General features: G+C 44.0%; 1 protein-coding gene and 1 pseudogene across 3 annotated transcripts; one reads left to right on the forward strand and one right to left on the reverse strand.

The window, feature by feature from the left end:
• Nucleotides 1–40: 40 nt before the first annotated feature.
• LOC133236064 (HLA class II histocompatibility antigen, DO beta chain) lies at nt 41–8,857 on the reverse strand. Of its 3 annotated transcripts, none has more exons than XM_061397846.1 (6): nt 8,675–8,857; nt 2,577–2,843; nt 1,851–2,132; nt 1,095–1,205; nt 814–845; nt 41–656 (listed from the first exon to the last, which is right to left on the reverse strand). In XM_061397846.1, exons 1-6 carry the CDS (start codon nt 8,763–8,765, stop codon nt 627–629), a joined length of 813 nt encoding a protein of 270 aa, XP_061253830.1. In that variant the 5' UTR covers nt 8,766–8,857; the 3' UTR covers nt 41–626. The 3 variants fall into 3 exon arrangements, with proteins under 3 accessions (XP_061253830.1, XP_061253829.1, XP_061253831.1); XM_061397845.1 differs by having other exon boundaries at nt 2,577–2,846; nt 8,675–8,855; XM_061397847.1 differs by lacking the exons at nt 41–656; nt 814–845 and having other exon boundaries at nt 1,113–1,277; nt 2,577–2,846; nt 8,675–8,856.
• Nucleotides 8,858–11,853: 2,996 nt separating this feature from the next.
• LOC133236066 (tRNA wybutosine-synthesizing protein 5-like) lies at nt 11,854–15,393 on the forward strand (annotated as a pseudogene).
• The last annotated feature ends 4,824 nt before the right edge of the window (nt 15,394–20,217 follow it).

Genomic DNA, 20,217 nt, shown 5'->3' on the forward strand with positions numbered 1-20,217 from the left:
TTTGTCTTAAGTCATGTATTAAATAACACATTTTACGTGGTTGTTGGTACCTCGGTTTTATTTTAAAGGAAAAAAAGACTTTAAAAATCAATGAAAACGGGACTTCTCCAGTGGCCCAGGGGTGATGATTCTTCATTCCCACTGCAGGGGGCACAGGTTTGATCCCTGGTCACAGCGCTTAAGATCCCGCAGGCCTCACAGTGCAGCCAAAAACAAACAAAAAACAATGAAAAGGGAGCAGTGACTATCCGAACACTTGTCTTCTGAAGACTTCGGGGCTGCGTTTGGAGGAGAGAAAGTTGAAGACCACGACTCAGAGGGCTAGGGCTGGACCACAGAAAAGTAAATCATTTGGGGCTGGAAGGAGCTAGGTCTTGGGGGAATTTCTGGGCACTGTCCTTGGGAATGAGGATGTGTGTAGACAAGGAGGAGGACAAAGGGCAGGAGGGTAAGAGATGCGTGATCTCCGAACACAGCACTCCAGAGTTAGTTCAGGACTCCTCCAAGATCTCACAGAATGAGACATCCTGAACATTGACCTCACAGCATCCTTCACTTGGTCCAGGGCCACCTGATGAATCTTCAGGCTCCCAGGGAGAAGCATCAATGAGAACCTAGTGCGGCTGCTACGGTGGTGGAAGCACTGCTCTTGGGACCTGCAGGGAGAGCGATAAAGTCTCGTGAGGTCCCCACCCTCCTGGGCAAGGACTCAGCAGGCAGCGCACCCACCCAGAGCCACTTACATCTTATCCCTCCCTCTGCCAAAGGCTGGGTGATTGATCTGGGACCCAGAGACAAGGAAGGAGACATTACCTCATTGCCAGGCAACGGAGTCTCCACACGTCCTGGAATTAAAAAAAAGAAGGAAGAAATAGAATGCATCAATTAGGATCAAAAGTGATTATCCTGAGTGGTGGGAGGTGACACCCAATGACCCCCTGGAATGTTTCTGGCTTCAGAAAAGATTATCCCAGTGATCCCTGAGAAGTATGGTCAGCCTTCCGCTGTCACACATCTTAGACGTTAGGAAAAGTGGAAAGTGGGGGAAGCTGGAGGCGGGGGTAGGTGGCAGGGTGCTCCTCAAAACTTATTACCTTTCCGGGCCCTGATGTGGACGACAATTCCCACCAGAAAGAAGACTAGCCCGACCAGGAAGGCTGCAGCTCCACTCAGGATCTTTCTCCAAGAATATTCAGACTGAGCTCCTAAGGGAAACAGGTCTCAAAGTTGGCCAAAAGCTCCCAATATTTGGTGCTCCTTCCTGAAACTCCATCCACCTGCAATGCAGAAGACCCCAGTTCAATCCCTGAGTCGGGAAAATCCCCTGGAGGAGGGCATGGTGACCCACTCCAGTAATCTTGCCTGGGAAATCCCATGGAAAGAGGAGCCTGGCTGCTACAGTCCGTGGGGTCCCAAAGAGTCGAACATGACAGTGACTAACATTTTCTCCTGAAATCCCAGGGCCCGTGCTGGACAGCAGTACAATGCTGTTCCGAGAAAGAATACATCTTTGGGTCCAAGTTTTGTACTCATGGAGTTTCTGTTAATGATTCTGATGGCCAAAAAGAATGCCCCCCTAAATGCCAAGGCCAAAGTACCAGAGGACGCGAGTTCCCAAAACCAGAAGTGAGTGACAAGGTGATTAGACCTCCTTATTTCTTGGGAGATCCAAGGATAGCTATCTGCCATGATTTTTCTCCACCCCAGCCCAACAACCCCAATTTCTATGACTCCTTCAGGTCAGAGGGAGGAGCTAGTGTTCTGGCCAAGATGAATAGGGAGGTAACACAGGCCCTGTCTAGAGTCAGATCGACCCCAGCTGGGTCCAGAAAGTACAAGCTGGTTCTCACTCCACTCCACAGAAACAGGGCTTGGCAAGCTGGGATGGTCAACGAAGCAGGTGTAGACCTCTCCAAGCTCGGGCGTCATGGCCAGCATCACCGTCATCTGAAAGGTCCAGTCTCCATTCCTGATGAGGCCAGTGGACATGACCCCCTCTCTCTGTTCCTGCCCATTCCGGAACCAGGTGACCTTGATGTCCCCTGGGTAGAAACCTGTCACCAAGCAAAGCAGCAGATTGCGGTGCTGCAGGGCTGGGGTCTTCTCTGGATACACCGTCACCTCTGGTTGTACTAGGAGGGGAGAGAAAAAATGAGAGGTGGTGAAGGAAATCCACAAAGCCAACCCCGGAGTGCCTTTAGGGGCTGTCTCTGCCCTGAATCTCTTCCCCAGATCACCCACGTGGCAACCGGAAATGTGGGGAAAGCTCACCCCCAGGACTCAGACATGAAAGTGTCAGTGTCCGCAAGGAGGATGTGGGCTTTATCAGACACACCCACAATTTTCCTTGTGTTCAGGAAGACACTAGCCCTCAAAGGCGCCGAGAACTGGTATCTGGGACCAAGACCACAGTGACCTGACCCCTGAGGACAGAGTCACAACTGGGGACAGGTCATATATAGTCTCCCCTGCACCTGACCCTGATGGATAGATATCCTGAAGCAGGAAACTGCCCAGGACAAGGAAGAAGAGCCACGCCCAGGCTCCCACCAAGGAGACCCCAACTCCCACCTCACCTCTCCTCCCCACGGTGAAGGGTGCACCCAGATAGTAGTTGCGTCTGCAGAGCATGTCCACAGAGGCTCTACTCCTCGCCAGTATATCCGGCCGGTTGTTCCACCGCTCGGCGTCCGGCTTCCCCAGCTCCGTCAAGGCCACAAACATCCCCAAGTCGCTGTCGAAACGTGCATACTCCTCCAGGTTGAAGATGAATCTGACCACAAACCGCACCTTTTCTGTCCCATTGGTGAAGTAACAGTCAGCCTTTGCCTGGGTCACAAAATCTTCTGGAAAAACAAAAAAAGACTATGAACTAGCCCCCATCTTTAGGAAACCCATACCTGGTATATTACTATGGACCATATGGATTGGAGAGGAGGGCTTTGACCTCAGTAAATCTGACAAAGTAGCCTCTGCTCCTCTGGGCCCCACCCTGGTTCCTCTTAGCAAACAGACATCCATTCTTTAAAAAAGAAGTGGTACGCATATACAATGGAATATTCAGTTCAGTTCAGCTCAGTCGCTCAGTCTGTCCGACTCTTTGCAACCCTATAAACCACAGCACGCCAGGCCTCCCTGTCCATCACTAACTGCCAGAGTCCACCCAAACTCATGTCCATTGAGTCGGTGATGCCATCCATTTCATCCTCTGTCATCCCCTTCTCCTCCTGCCCTCAATCTTTCCCAGCATCAGGGTCTTTACAAATGAGTCAACTCTTCACGTGAGGTGGCCAAAGTAATGGAGTTTCAGCTTCAGCATCAGTCCTTCCAATGAACACCCAGGACTGATCTCCTTTAGGATGGACTGGTTGGATCTCCTTGCTGTCCAAGGGACTCTCAAGAGTCTTCTCCAACACCACAGTTCAAAAGCATCAAGTCTTCGGCACTCAGCTTTCTTCACAGTCCAACTCTCACATCCATACATGACCACTGGAAAAACCATAGCCTTGGCTAGATGGACCTTTGTGGACAAAGTAATGTCTCTGATTTTTAATATGCTGTCTAGGTTGGTCATAACTTTCCTTTCAAGGAGTAAGCGTCTTTTAATTTCATGGCTGCAATCACCATCTGCAGTGATTTTGGAGCCCCCAAAAATAAAGTCTGACACTGTTTCCACTGTTTCCCCATCTATTTCCCATGAAGTGATGGGACCAGATGCCATGATCTTAGTTTTCTGAATGTTGAGCTTTCAGCCAACTTTTCACTCTCCTCTTTCACTTTCATTAAGAGGCTCTTTAGTTCTTCTTCACTTTCTGCCATAAGGGTGGTATCATCTGCATATCTGAGGTTATTGATATTTCTCCCGGCAGTCTTGATTCCAGCTTGTGCTTCCTCCAGCCCAGCGTCTCTCATGATATGTTCTGCATATAAGTTAAATAAACAGGGTGACAACGTACAGCCTTGATGTACTCCTTTTCCTATTTGGAACCAGTCTGTTGTTCCATGTCCAGTTCTAACTGTTGCTTCCTGACCTGCATACAGGTTTTTCAAGAGGCAGATCAAGTGGTCTGGTATTTCCATCTCCTTCCGAATTTTCCACAGTTTATTGTGATCTACACAGTCAAAGACTTTGGCATAGTCAATAAAGCAGAAATAGATGTTTTTCTGAAACTCTCTTGCTTTTTTGATGATCCAGCGGATGTTAGCAATTTGATCTGTGGTTTCTCTGCGTTTTCTAAAACCAGCTTGAACATCTGGAAGATTACTCAGCCATAAAAAAGAACAAAATAACGCCATTTGCAGTAACATGGATGGACCTAGAGATTATCATGTTAAGTGAAGTAAGTCAAAGGCAAATATCATATGGTATTGTTTAAATGTGGAATCAGAAAAAAAAAGGGGTACAAATGAACTTACCTGCACAACAGAAATAGAGTACAGATATAGAAAACAAACTCATGGTCGCCAGGGGTAAGAAGGGGAGGGATAAATTGGGAGATCAGAAATGAGATATATATACTACTGTATATAAAATAGCTAACAGCAAGGACCTGCTGTACAGCATACAGAACTCTACTCAGTACTCTGTAATGGCCTATATGGGGGAAAAGATAATGAAAAGAGTGGATGTATGTATATGTATAACCGATTCACTTTGCTGTTCACCTGAAACTAACACAACATTACAAATTAACTATTGCTATTGCTAAGTCACTTCAGTCGTGTCCGACTCTCTGTGACCCCATAGAAGGCAGCCCACCAGGCTCCCCAGTCCCTGGGATTCTCCAGGCAAGAACACTGGAGTGGGTTGCCATTAACTATACTCCAATAAATTTTTTTAAAAAAGAACACCCTTTCTTCTTTGAAAGAAGCCTGAGGTGCAGCCTATCAGGCCAGCCAAATAGGAGACATGTCACCCAAAGAAGCAAGTCAGAATGAGTCCAGAGACACGAACATTCATTCAACAAATATACAATTATTTGTCCAGTATGTATAGACTGTTTGTGTTTTGCCAGAAAGTGCTAAGTGTCTCCAGCCCAGGCTTGCAGAAGCCCAGACTTTTAATTCTCCTTATTATCAAGTCAAAACCAACCATCCCTGTACGGAATAGTTCAATTTTCTTGCCATTAGCAGGATCATTCTGTATATTCCTTCTGGAGTAAAATGAAAGGAAGATGGAAGTGGGGTTAAAAAAAAAATGCAGAGCAGATTCACAGTAGTAGAAATTTCCCTTCTACTTTCCACTCATATGGGTTTTCTCAAGAATTTTCTCCTGTACCTTTTCCTGTGCATGATTACTCAGAGACCTCATCCCCTCTGTTGGCTCTAATAAGGTAATGACCTCATTACCTCTATCAACTTTGGGCAAAATAATATTAATTCCTGGTTTGAATATGCCTTTATCATCATCATCACCATCACTGGCCCTATATGTACAGTTCTAGTGGTTGTAATAACATGGTGATAAGGAATATAAGCTTAACTTAAACCTTCTCTGGAGCCTTTAATATTAAGCACTTCCACTGAAGAGTGAATTAAAAAATCCAAATCCAGGGATTCCCTAGTGGCTCAGTGGTTTAAAAAAAAAAAAAATCCGCCTGCCAATGCAGGAGACACGAGTTCGATCCCTGATCCAGGAAGATGCCACCTGCCGCGAAGCAACCAAGCCCGTGGGCCACAACGACTGAGCCTGTGCTCGAGCGCCCGGGAGTCACAACTACTGCAGCTGCACGCCCCGGGGCCCGTGCTCGGCAGTAAGAGGAGCCACTGCCGCGAGCAGCCCACGCACAGCAACTCGAGAGTACCCCCCTGCTTGTCCCAGTTGGAGAAGGGCCCACGCAGCAATGAAGACCAAGCACTGTAAAGTAATTAAATAAATTTCTAAGAATTATTTTTAAAACTCCAAATCAAAAACAACATCTAAATCCTTCAATATTCTCTGATAAACCATAATGGAAAAGAATATAAGACAGTATGTACATATTTATATATATATACACATATAACTGAGTCCCTTTGCCATACAGCAGTAATTAACACAACATGTAATTCAACCGTACTTCAATAAAAATAAATTTAAAGTAAATAAGTAAAAAAATAAAAATCAAACTCATTCTCCATTATGATTTTCTACTCTCAAAGTATGTTCCTAGTATTGGTAGCGATTAGTTTGAGCTCTATATTAACTTTCATACACTGTACCTCATTTCTAAATGGCTCATGTTCTCCAAAACAGTTTTAATTTTCCAAAGTTATTTAATCAATCTTCATAGGTGAGGAAAAGTGTGACTGTTTACTATGGTAAATTCATATGTTGAAATCCCAAATCCCAAGGGTGATGGAATTAGTTGGTGGTATCAGGGGAGGTACCTCAGTTGGGAGCGTGGGCTCCTGATGAATGGGATTAGCACCCCTAGGGAAGAGGCTCCAGAGAGCGCACCAGCCCCTTCCACCACGTCAGGACACAGAGAAGGCACCAGCTCCGAACCAAGATGACAGCCTTTCCCAGGACACAACCAGGCTGGAGTCTTGATCTTGGACTCCTCAGCCTCCAGAACTTTGAGAAATAAATGTCTGTTGTTTATAAGCCACCCAATCTGTGGTATTTGTCATAGCAGTCCAAACAGACTAAGATAATGATAGCTGTCTTAAACTTGAAGATATGGGTAATTTTAAGACAGAAACTGGTACCTGGCCGTGGGCTAGGTCTCAGTTGACTGGAGTTTTAGTTCTGCATATACTGGTGTCACATAGAAACAGACACTTCCACTTCCTGACCTGCTTCCCCATCAATAAAGACGGGGCTTCAGTTCACACACATCACCACCAAGGTAGAACTCAAGAGCATTTGGGTCAAGTAAGAAAAGAAGCAGAATGTGAGAAAGCAGACGTGCTGCACGTGTACAGTGGAATATTACTCAGCCACAGAAAGGAACAAAATGGGGTCATTTGTAGAGATGCGGATGGACCTAGAGACTGTCATACAGAGTGAAGCAAGTCAGAAAGAGAAAAACAAATATCAAATATCGATGCATGTCTGTGGAATCGAGAAAAAATGGCATAAATGACCTTATTTGCAAAGCAGAAATAAAGACACGGACGTAGAGAACAAACGTGTGGATAAGTGGGGAATGGGAGGTGGGGCGGAGGGATGAAACTGGGAGATTGGGATTGATGTATATACACTATTGATACTTTGTATAAAACAGAAAACTAAAGAGAACCTACTGTAGAGCACAGGGAACTCAACTCAGTGCTCTGCGGTGACCTAACTGGGAAGGAAATCCAAAAAAGAGGGGATACATGTGTGTGTATAGCTGACCCACCTTGCTCTACAGTAGAAACAGACACAACAGTGTAAACCAACTACACACCAATAAAAATTAATTTTAAAAATTAAACTTTTTTAAAAAGCAGAATGTAATTCACATGATAACATTTACTAATATTTTAAATACACACAGAAAACTGCTACATCTTTTCTAAAGGCACCCTGATACTTAGTTGGAATGGAAGGGAGGGAGTGAGGATAAAGAGAAGGGAGTGATGACAAGGCGCTGTGAGCTCGCTGGGAGAGAGAACTCCACTCTGTGCACTTAAGAACAACGCAAAAGGACTTTCAGATGGGTTGGTAGCGCAAATTAACTGGGGACGATCTCCCTGAAGAAACGGCATTTCGGCTGAGATGTGAAGGGTGATCCTGACCTCAGATGCAGACCTGCCTTCATGTCTAAGCGCAGAGGAACTGCTGGGCTGAGTGTCAGGAGGCCAACATTCTTCCTGGGTCAGCCAGACTGATCTCAAACTCAGATGAGTCTCTAATCTCCAGTTCCCTCTTTCATCTTACAGTCTAAATTAGAAAAATAATTATTTTTCAGCCAGATCTGTGTCAGAGTTTAGGTCTTACTGATTGTGTGTGTGTGTGTTGTTGCTGTTTTTGTTTAATAGAAATTATAAGCTCAGAGAGGTTTCTGTTCTCCAAGAACAATGATCTCCTCACACCCACCCTCCCCACCCCTAGGGTTTTGTTCCTCTTTTGTGTTTAACGAGACTGACGTTCAAAGGGGTTCTGTTTTTAGAATGCTGTGTCCTGTTTTCTTCTGATAAATATGTTTTTGGAATGTACTGTCACTTCACCCTTTCGTAGCTTAACTTCTCAGCTAGACAGATACCAGTAAGCATATGTACCTGGCAACCTGAGGACGGGCATCACACATTCAATTTCTCCTGTTTGTCCAATTGCTCGGTACAATCTGACCATGTTACAGAGGCTTAAAAATGTCCAATGAAGCAGTCAAGTCCATATGTGCATAAAGAAGCAGTCACAAATAGAAGCAGTCACAATCTTCAAACTCCTGGCTGAAGGACAGTGGCTATGTTCAGCCTGCCTCAATTTTTCCCAGTTCTCCAGATGGCCATCAATACCATAAGGACCCTGAGCAAGCAGTATGTTTCCCTTTTGTTGAATCAGCGGCTCTGAGACAGGAAGTCCCTTTCCCCGCCGGCCCATTTCATGTGGTAAAGCGGGAGGGAAAGCTTTTCTGTGAGAAAAAAGAAGATTCTCTGAAGCCAGATCTGCTTCCTGTCTGGACTGGAGCCTGGACCTGTAGGGAAAGGCCTCTCTCCCCCGTGTCAATGTGTGCCTTACACCTGAAAGAAATCACTATGTTCTTACCTGGAGAATCTCTGCCTTGAGTCACAGAAGCATCCAGCCTGAGAGCCGTGGATAAGAAGGCCACCACCCAGGGAACCCAGCTAGGACTCATTCTGGAAGAAAACCAACAAGACAGGAAAATCTTCACCTCTTTAGAACGGGGCTTGGCCACACACACTCAGTCAAATATTCATGCAGAGCAGAGATGTCTTTCTGTCTACCCCGGGATTGGAAACTCCTCATCCAGATAACCAATCAAGCTAGAGGAGCTTAGTGTCATTAGGTGCTGGGTAGGATGCCTTCATAAAGCCATGTGATACCACTCCAGAATTTTTCACCTGCAGAATTACTGACTGCAGTTCAGGTCCTTGGAAACTAGACTAGGAGAAAAAAGAAAACTACTCTACAGGGTATGTGGTCTCAGAAGGACAAGGCAGATTGTTCACTGTGGATCTTTGTCATCCAGCACGGTCCCTGGCCTGCTGTGGCCAGTAGATCTCCATGATGATGCGGTGACTGACACTGCCAACAGAGAACACCTAAATGGAGACGACAGCGGACAGCATTCCGAGGCACGGGCCTTATGAGGACTCAGGGGAAGGGCTATTGGGGAAAAAATGGAAGAGACTGAGAATTATCTGGAGAGGAGGATTTCCTATAAACCAGGAGAGGGAGGAAAAAACAAACACGGAGAGAAGCTTCTCGAAAGAATAAAATGCTGCAAAAAAATGTTTAAAAGGATAAAAAGAGAGAGTGTGGATATGTGGATATGATTCATTTTGCTGTACAGCAGTAATTAACACAACATTGTAAATCAACTATACTCCAATAAAAATTTAAAAATATGAAAAGAGTTTGGTGTATATCTGGGAGACAATAGCTCTCATGGATTTATATTTATAATAACTTGGTGAAATCTAACATTTCTAACATTTAACATTTAGTGAATCTAAATGTTAAACTTCTTAAGCTAATAAAGGTAGATTTGAAACAATCTTTAAAGAGGATAAAAGGGAAAAAAAGCATTATTATGTTTTATAATTAATGGGGCACCAGTAGCTTTCAGTGGAACAGAGCATTAAAAGAAGAGGCTATATTTTAAAAAAGCGAAGAGTGAATTAAAATGAGAAAATGAAGGCAGTAGATGTACCAGGACTTCAGGAATTTTGGAAGTTGACATATGTGCACTGTGTTGTTATTTGTTCAGTCGCTCAGTTCTGTCCGACTCTTTGCAACCCCATGGACTGCAGCATGCCAGGCTTCCCTGTCCTTCACCATCTCCTGGAGCTTGCTCACACTTATGTCCATTGAGTCAGTGATGCCATCCAACCATCTCATCCTCTGTCGTCCCCTTCTCCTCCCGCCTTCAATCCTCCCCAGCGTCAGGGTATTTTCCAAAGAGTCAGTTCTCTGCATCAAGTGGCCAAAGTATTCGAGCTTCTGCTTCAGCATCAGTCCCTCCAATGAATACTCAGGACTCATTTCCTTTAGGATGGACTGGTTGGATCTCCTTGCAGCCCAAGGGACTCTCAAGAGTCTCCTTCATTGCAGGCAGATTCTTTACTATCTGAGCCACCAGGGAAGCCCCATAAACTTCTTAATTAATGATATTATTAGGTAGGCCAAAAAATTCTATTGATCCAAACATATTTTGGGCCAACCCAATAGTTTCTGGTGGCTTAAAAGTGATATGTCTCTATGCTGAGGGTCAGTCACCTTTAACGTTAATACTTGTTTTTATAGCTACCTTCTGCAGTGATGAAAGTGAGCAGTGAGTAACAGTGGTTTAAAATTATTTTTTTTCTGTGAAATTGGCTAATTTGATACGTATAAGGGATGTATGAATCTGAGTGTACTTTTAAGCTAGATTTGTACATATAAATAGAAGGTAAAAAGAATAAAATGCATTGCTTAAAAAAAAGAAAGAAAAAACACTTTTTCAGACACATGATTAAAGTAGGAAGATTTGAAAAACAGGGGAATGAGGAAGTTCAAGCTGTGTGGCTTCAACAAACTTATTTTAGAACAAGACAAGATCTTCTGCTAAAAAGAAACTGGAAAAAAATATTTGATAAGTAAGGAGAGCAAGACTTCTTTTTCTCCAAAGTGATCTATAAGTGTATTATTATTTAATTTGCCTCTCAATCCATGGCCCAATATTGTGAATCCTGCAAGATGAAACAGACATGTTTCTTGTCCACGAGAAATGTAAAATTTAGGTGGAGTGACAGAGAAACAATCCACTATAATGTTAGGAAGAATCAAATGAGCTTTAAAGCTTGGGCACACATGAAAATTCGAGCCGCCTAGAAGGCGTTCATGATGAAGCTGATAAAGTTGACATTTCACACAAGCGGCTAACAGGAGATGTTATAATTTGGAATACCCAGTGCATGGGGACAATAGAGAAGAAATAAACAGTGAAACAAAAAATGTGCCAGGAATTCCTTAAAAGTTACTGTTTGGCCACAATAAATATATGTATGCCCACTAATTCACTGAGTGGGAGAAGAACACAGTAGAATTTTTTTCTTTTTCACTTCCCTAAGAGAACACACATTTTGATGGGTGTGTAAGGTGGGACTGTAATGGTAGGAGATCCAGAGAGTCTGGAATACTTGAGTTATGTGTTACCGAACATGCCGAGAGGCCCTCAGCTACCCACAAATGCAATATTCTTTCCATAATGTAATAAATGCAATACTCTTACTCATAAATGTAACAGCAAATTGTAAATAAAAGGCCGGTCAAATCCCTGGTGCTTTAATAGAGGGTTTTATGGTAAAGCTTCTATGAAGCATGAGACCCCAAGCAATGTTCTCATGTTTCCACTTTTACCACTGCTGCTGCTGCTGCTGCTGCTGCTGCTGCTGCTAAGTCACTTCAGTTGTGTCCGACTCTGTGCAACCCCATAGACGGCAGCCCACCAGGCTCCCCCATCCCTGGGATTCTCCAGGCAAGAACACTGGAATGGGTTGCCATTTCCTTCTCCAATGCATGAAAGTGAAAAGTGAAAGTGAAGACACTCAGTCGTATCCGACTCTTTGCAACCCCATGGATTGTAGCCTACCAGGCTCCTCCATCCATGGGATTTTCCAGGCAAGAGTGCTGGAGTGGGGTGCCATTGCCCTCCACTAACCAGCTGTAAATCCTGAAGGACTAGAACTTCCAAGCACGTGAAGTGTAGGAAGAACAAAGATGGCAGGTCACAAAGGAACTCTGTTGAAGATGGCGGAAATAATGTTCCAGAAAAGAAAGGCAAAACGTGGAGGTTCCCCAGAGTTGAAGGAGAATGGGCAGCACGTCCCTGTACCTCAGCTCGAGGGTGATTCGCAGGAGCAGTTCATGGGACACCTGGATCCGCAGAGAAAACCTCTGGTGTTGAAAGGAATTGATTTGGGAGCATGTACAAGCAAATGGACAGAGGACTTCTCTGGTGGCTCAGATGGTAAAGCATCTGCCTACAGTGTGGGAGACCCAGGTTCTATCCCTGGGCCTGGAAGATCCCCTGGAGAAGGAAATGGCAACCCACTCCAGTACTCTTGCTTGGAGAATCCCATGGATGGAGGAGCCTGGTAGACTACAGTCCATGGAGTCACAAAGAGTCGGACACAACTGAGCGACTTCACTTTCACAAGCAGATGGACAGTGGATCACGTAAGCCAAATCAGAAGGAGAGAAGTGAAGAGTCATGTTGGTGCAGTTGCCCCATGGACTTTCTTAAACTTTTAGCAAGCTGGTACAGAGGGCAACTGAAGAAAACCATAAGGAATTCTTTATATCAGAGGATCTACTGTACTTCATGCTTTGTGGATCCACTTTTTACTACAAGCATATATAGAGACATTTCTTCATAAGGCCACCGGAGAGCATTAATAGAAAAGACTGAGAAGGACGACCTAGGATCACTTGGGAAAGAACCTAGAAAGGATCTTGCAAATATCAGAAAGCAATTTCTGCAATATCGAGTTTCCAAAATTCTTCAAAGAATGGTTCTTTTCCAGTGCTTTTCAAATTAAGCTCACCAAAGGTACAACTTTGGATCCACTATAATGTAATGGATAACTTCTCAATACAAGTAACAGTGGAAAAAATACATTATACTATTCAGTCTTCAAGATGCCCAATATTTATAATTATCAGGTATTAAATCAGAAGTGCTGAACATAGATAACCCAGACTTATCTAAATATCTACTGTTTTCCAAGGCTAGGTGGTACAAATGTTCCCTTAAAGCTGGAGATGTATTGTTCATTCTTGCTTTATGATTTCATAATATAATTTCTGAAGAGTTTGGAGTGAGGGTGAATGTCTTTTGGAAGCAACTTCCCTCTGAATGCTATGGTAAAATGGATACTGCCGAGGTCCAGCCCCAGCTGATCCAGGATGTTCGAAGGGGAGATGGCTTCGGCGAGTTCACTGGGTATACTGGCTTTAATTAAATATTAATTAGAGATATAAAGAGTAATAGAATAAGGATAGCTCATTAGGAAAATTCAGTGGAGAAAAGAGGCTGAGTAGCTTGGTTTACGCGGGAAACCAATAAAACTTCAAGACAAGAAGCTTGCACCACTTATGTAGGCCGCAGACGTCCTTCCGTTCTCCCAAAGGAGAGGAGACACTGAGGCCTCCCCGGTCGGATCTTAGAAGCCCAGGCAAAGTTAGTAAGCTTGGCGGGCTCTGTGCTCCAGATGGAAACTCAGCCAGAGTTTGAGAGAGAGAGAGACATGGGGAGACCAGTATTTGGAGGAACTGATCCCAATTCTTTATTTTCCAGAGTCTGTTTTTATACACTGAGATGTTATACAAAACTCACGTGGGGACAGCAGTCCTGACTTTTATCAAAGTCAGGTGCTTCATACAAATGTATACAGAGGTCTTAGGGGTGTTACATCATCTTCTGGCCAGGGGGGCCTGCTGACAATTTATGACCCTCTCCTTGTGATAGCGGTCAGTCAACCAGAACACTTATTTCTCCAGGGGTGATTATTTTTGAAACAGACGCCACCTTCTGAAGGTACCAGATAAAGTTACATTCCTATAGGGTGAGGGTGTAGTGGGTTTTAATTAAGGAAAGAATTTACTTAGCCTAAGGTCTAACGTGATTAATATCAAAGGTTAATACATATTTCTTCTATATATTCATTAATGGCAGGGGATGTGGAGACTTAGAAGTAAACATTGGCTCAACAAATGAAAAACCCTTCACCAATACAATTTCTAATCAGCCCACTATACTTATACTAATAGTTTTCTAACTTCTCTAAAGAACCTGTTTTTAGAAGGTTTAAAGTATCTCGTGCCTCTCATGGTTGGGAAGCTGTGAGCAATCACATGTGGCCAGACAAGCCTGTAAGGCAGGCTAGAGAACCTTCAGAGGAGATTGTAGGTTGAAACACTCCTATCACGCCCAGGAATTATTATTAACTGGAGCTCTAAGTTAACTCCTTCTCTGAAAGAGGTGGTGGGGGACAGCCCCATGTAAAGTCAGAGGTGTAGGTGAGAGCACAAAGTAGTAAAGTAGGCAGACTCTGGTTTTCGAGGTAGATGCTCGAGAATTTCCAGGGGGACTCCTGAGGCTCGATCCTGCCTTTGCGTATGTCAAGCCTCCTTCCTCATGACCTTTGCCACGGGTGGAGGTCCTCACGCCGGCTCCCTGAAGGATACCTATGGAAACAAAGATCCTACAGCAGCATCAAGAGCTGCACAAATTTTGGACAGAGCCTTCAGTTCAGTTCAGTTCAGTTCAGTCACTCGGTCGGTCCGACTCTTTGCGACCCCATGAATTGCAGCACACCAGGCCTCCCTGTCCATCACCAACTCCCGGAGTTCACTCAAACTCATGTCCATCAAGTCGGTGATGCCATCCATGCAGCCATCTCATCCTCTGTTGCCCCCTTCTCCTCCTGCCCCCAATCCCTCCCAGCATCAGAGTCTTTTCCAATGAGTCAACTCTTCACATGAGGTGGCCAAAGTACTGGAGTTTCAGCTTCAGCATCAGTCCTTCCAATGAACACCCAGGACTGATTTCCTTTAGAACGGACTGGTTGGATCTCCTTGCAGTCTAGGGGACTCTCAAGAGTCTTCACCAACACCACAGTTCAGAAGCATCAATTCTTCGGCGCTCAGCTTTCTTCACAGTCCAACTCTCACATCCCTACATGACCACTGGAAAAACCACAGCCTTGGCTAGACAGACCTTTGTTGGCAAAGTAATGTCTCTGCTTTTGAATATGCTATCTAGGTTGGTCACAACTTTCCTTCCAAGGAGTAAGCGTCTTTTAATTTCCTGGCTGCAATCACCATCTGCAGTGATTTTGGAGCTCAAAAAATAAAGTCTGACACTGTTTCCACTGTTTCCCCATCTATTTCCCATGAAGTGATGGGACCAGATGCCATGATCCTAGTTTTCTGAATGTTGAGCTTTCAGCCAACTTTTTCACTCTCCTCTTTCACTTTCATCATGAGGCTCTTTAGTTCCTCTTCACTTTCTGCCATAAGAGTGGTGTCATTTGCATATCTGAGGTTATTTATATTTCTCCCAGCAATCTTGATTCCAGCTTGTGCTTCTTCCAGCCCAGCGTTTCTCATGAGAGCCTTAAAAACCCTCAAAGAATTGCCAGAGGAACATAGGGATTTCTATGCAGGGCGAATGGTTTTGCACATTCAAGATAAAGCCTATAGCAAAAATTTTGAATAAATAATGAACTGAATGCAAAGAGCATAAACATTTAAACACAATTCAGTTCAAATATTGTAAAAGTGTAACAAGATGTAAGCTATTTTTTTAAAGATTTATTCTTCTCAGAGGGGTGCTGCTGCTGCTAAGTCATTTCAGTCATGTCCAACTCTGTGTGACCCCATAGACGGAGCCCACCAGGCTCCCCCGTCCCTGGGATTCCCCAGGCAAGAACACTGGAGTGGGTTGCTATTTCCTTCTCCAATGCAGGAAAGTAAAAAGTGAAAGGCAAGTTGCTCAGTCATGTCTGACTCTTAGCGACCCCATGGACTGCAGCCTACCAGGCTCCTCTGTCCATGGGATTTTCCAGGCAAGAGTACTGGAGTGGGGTGCCAGTGGTAAAGAATCTGCCTGTCAGTACAGGAGACATAAGAAACATGGGGTCAATCCTGGGTTGGGAAGACCCCTTAGAGTAAGAAATGGCAACCCACTCCAGTATTCTTGCCTGAAAAATCCCATGGACAGAAGAGCCCGGCGGCTACAGTCCATGGGGATCACAAAGAGTCAGACACGGCTAAGCATGCACACCCACAAAATAGGAAAGGCAGCTCAATCTCAGATTTATAAATTAAATAAGTATGAAGGTGAGGGAGGTGAAAGGCAACTTTGTAACATTTAGTGTCCTGTGACGCCCCTCCCCCTCCACTGTTAGTATGCATGCTCTGCCCAGGGATCTGAGGCTCCAGAATAAATACTTCTTCCCCTGGAAGGCCATGACAGGAAAAATAAGAAAAAGATGGAGGGAGTTCCCTGGGGGTCCAGGGGCTAAGACTGTGCTCTCACTACCATGGGCCCAGGTTTGATCCCTGGTTGGGGAGCTAAGATTCCCCAAGCCATGAGAAACAAAAATAAAATCAAAGTTTTAAAAGAAAGAAAGAAACAGATGGGGCAGTATGGAAGACATTATTGGTGTTCACCAACTTTCTCTATTCCTTAGGCATACAGAAAACTGCAGCTCCTACTCTCCTATAGCTGCTAGAGACTAGTTCTAGCCCCCCTGAGAGAAGAATCCACCGCATTGATTGTTAAATTCTGGAGGACTTTTCTCTTCCCTTACTGTAACCAACCAGAATCCTATGAGGTCTTCCCAGAATAGACGCCCCACCCACATTCTCCACCTGCCTTTCGTCTGTAGAAAAACCTCAATCAAAGAAATGAGAAAATACAAAAAAAGAAAAAAAATTAAATAGTGAAACAAGACAAAATAATAATATCTGAGCCGTTATACAAAGGCAAGGACCTTGAGTTCTTCCTCAAGGACTATAGATAGTATTCTGAGTCATATCCTGTGAGCTGTTTTGAAGATACTGAGCACTCCCTGGTGGAAGACGTTAACTGTAGGCTGCCCAAAAGCGTGTAGACCCCAGATCCCGGGAACCAGGAGGTTGATGATGCTGACTCCAGATTACCTCATCACCAACCAATCAGAAGAGCAGTCCACGAGCTGACCAGCCCCCTGCTGCTTGAACACTGTGAGACTCCTCACTACCTCCTCCTCCTATGACCCCCCGCCCAGCGTGGCAAAGGAATAAAGTTATTTCTTTATACTTCACCAAAACTCTGTCTCCAAGATGTAATCTGGCACTGTTGTAAAGAGGTCCAATTTTGGCAACATCACCAAGTCAACCAAAACAGGCTTGTATTCAAATGTTGGAATCATTATATAAAAGCAATCTAATTAGATGAGTCATTGGGGAAAGAAGGTCCCTGGAGCTTAATTAAGGCATTTGATAATGGGTCCTCCCTGGAGCTTCAGTGATTGGGACTCCACTGCAAGGGGTCAGGTTCACTCCCTGATCAGGGAACCAAAATCCCATAGTCCATGCAGTGCAGCCAAAAAAAAAAAGGCACCAGCAGTCCTTGTTACCACAGCCTCACTAAACTTGCTAGAACAGGAACCAGAATGTCACCCAAGTCCTCAGGTAGATTCAAATATTTATGAATTAGGAGCCTGACCACAGGTCAGAAATTGACTAAGTGTGGGGATGTGTCACCTGTTGTGAGTGTGAGTGTTATGGTTGTGAGTGTTCTAGAGCTGGGTGGGGGTGTTGCTCCCAGTTGGAAGGGTGTGTGTGGCGCTGAGTAAAAAAAAAAAAAAAAAAAAGGTAGCCATCAGAAGGAGCTTGAGCCGCTGAATTTTAATTTCCTTCTTTCTTCACACAAATGCCTATGTATCTTTCCCATGTATCTCACCTCATCTGAAAATGAAGAAAAGTGTTTTGCTTGCGGCTGAGTGAGTGAGGACGTGACCTGGGGGTACCAGAAGCAGAAAAAGTCGGAGATAAGAAGGCCCCAAGGGTCTCAGCCTGTCTCCCCTCCTCTGCTGCCAGCCCCCTGGCCGGGCTCCTGCACCTTCTCTCAGAGATAAACAAGAGCCCGTGGGGAGAAGAGGACCGTGGGGCCCAGAGAACACAGAGTAAATGGGGCTTGTGCGTGCATTTGGAGGGAGGAGGAGGTCCTTAGATCGGGAAGATTGGAGGATACGGATGCTGAACCGGAAGTTAGCAGGCCTGTTCTTTCTTACTTCCGGTGTGAATGTGTCCGCACCACGTACGTTCTGAAATCTAACTTGACTGCATCATAACAATAAGAGTTAATATCTGTCAGCTGCTTGTTACGAATCATTTTTCTAGGCACAGTGTGAATATGGGGGGCAGGAGGAGGGAGAGAGAATCATCAGAACAACTCTTCACTGTGATACTATCATGACGTCCCTTCTACAGGTGAAGTAATGAGAGAATGAACCAGAGTTCACAGGAAGTTAGTCCACGGGCTATGCTGTTTTCATTGCACTGTATTTCTTACTTGGGAACCCAGGAAAACCTCATTTCTACATCTTTAACATCCCTGCAATAAGATGCACAAAAGGTCAAAATGACTGAAGAATCGCACTACAACTTTGGTGCCAGGATAGATCTCCATCCCTGTCTCTTAAAAAGAAGTCAGTGGTCTCATGGATCAGGAACAAGGAATGACAGGGAGACCATCTGTAGGAAAAGGTAGCAAAGTCAACCGAAGAGAGAAGGCAATACCAACCTGGGAATCTCCCTTACCGGTGGCCTCTGAAACAGCTTGAATAAATGAAAGCATCAGGTTGGTCCAATCAGAAGCTCTGTTGTTGAGTCGTTTTCTGTGCTGCTCGTTACCGTCCCCAGCGGGAGGATCTGGGTTTCCCAGGCTCTTCAGAGAAACTAGACATTGCAGGGAGACAGCTAATAAAGAGAGAGGTCATGCCTAGTTGCCTTCTCTCACATTTTTGTTTTTTGTTCTACTTGTATGAGTTTGAAAACTAAGATGGGGGATTTTTATTTTTCTCTTCCTGCCTGACTTCAACCAAGAGCTCTACTTCATAGAGATATGGGCTTTTCTATGATTTTCCCCCAAAACTCACCCCTCATTTTGCACCCCTCATCCGCTTTCCCTCCCTGTTCTCTAGAGAGTGAGAGAAGTCGGGCATGGTAGATGCAGCTGTTCCTTGAGGGTGTTAAAGAAATCATTCTCTCATTACCTGGCAAAAATATCTCTTCAGTCACTATCTTGGTGACTTTATTATTTTTTTTTTGAGATATAATTAGGTTACAACACTATGTTAGTTCCAAGTGTACAACATAGTGATTTGATACTTCTAGACATTACAAAGTGATCAACATGATAAATCTAGATGCCATCTGTCATCATACAAAGTTATTACCATAGGATTCACTGATTTAGCCACCCTGTGGATTTCATTCTTGTGACACATTCATTTGGTAACTGGAGGTTTACGCCTCTGAATCTCCCTCACCTATCTCACTCACTCCCCAGTCCCCTCCCCTTTGGCAACCACTCTGTACCACGTGTCTTTCTGCTCTTTGCTTGTTCACTTGTTTTTCAGATCCCACATGTAAGTGAAACCGTACAGTGTATGTCTTTCTCTGACTTACTTTGCCTTAGTGTGATGCCTGCCGGGCCCGTCTATGTTGTTGCTAATGGCATGATTTTCTTTTTTTATGACTGAGTAACTTTCCATCGTATGTATGTACCGCATCTTCTTGATCCATTCATCTACGGATAGACACTTAGGCTGTTTCCACTTGATTTTGTTTCCTTTTCATTTAATTCACTTTGTTTTGGTCTTTCCTTTTATTGATATAAGTAATTAAGGTCATGAATTCTCCTCTGAACACTGCTTTAGCCGTATCCTAAAAATTTTGATGTGTGATTTTCAATTGTCATTTTTCTAGAAATTTTCCAGTTGTTGCTTTCTCACTGTCTGTCCCAAGAGAAAGACCGTTTCTTTAAGGTTCCATGTGGAAGGGCATTTATCTTTTCTGACCTTATTATTATTATTTAGTTTGTTCCATTATAGTCGGAGAATTGTATCTATATCATGCCTACTTTTTTGGGGAAATTACTGAAGTTTATTGTGCCAGAATGTGTGGTCCATTTTCATTAATACTTTGTTGAAATTTGAAAAATTGTGTTCCCAGTTTTCAGTGAGAAGATGTCAATATAGATCCATCAGATCTAACTTTTGACTAAGTTAGTAGCATCTTCTGTGTTCCTAACTTTTGTCTACTTGATTTCTCTAGTCCTAAGAAAAGTGAATTAAAATCACCTATTACTACCTTTCCGAATAGTTTCCTAGTATCTTCCTTAATTTCTGCTCTGTGATGGTTACTTATATACTATTTGGAACTTACATATCTCTTAGATATCCATTTTTAATTTTACACTTTCCATTATAAACTGCCTTCTTATCTCAATCAATTTGGGGAGATGGATCTGAATGTCACCTTCTTTAATAATAAGATTGTGACCTCTGCTTTCTTTAGGTTTACATTCT

This window comes from Bos javanicus, chromosome 23 (genome assembly GCF_032452875.1).
Source record: "Bos javanicus breed banteng chromosome 23, ARS-OSU_banteng_1.0, whole genome shotgun sequence".
NCBI lineage: Eukaryota > Metazoa > Chordata > Mammalia > Artiodactyla > Bovidae > Bos > Bos javanicus.

Coding starts and splice junctions, on each gene's coding strand:
- LOC133236064 (XM_061397845.1), bottom strand. CDS start 8,765: ATGAGTCCTAGCTGGGTTCCCTGGGTGGTGGCCTTCTTATCCACGGCT. Junction 2,133..2,576: donor CTTCACCGTGGGGAGGAGAG/GTGAGGTGGGAG, acceptor CTCCCCTCCTAG/TACAACCAGAGGTGACGGTG. Junction 657..813: donor CTCCGTTGCCTGGCAATGAG/GTAATGTCTCCT, acceptor CTCTCCCTGCAG/GTCCCAAGAGCAGTGCTTCC.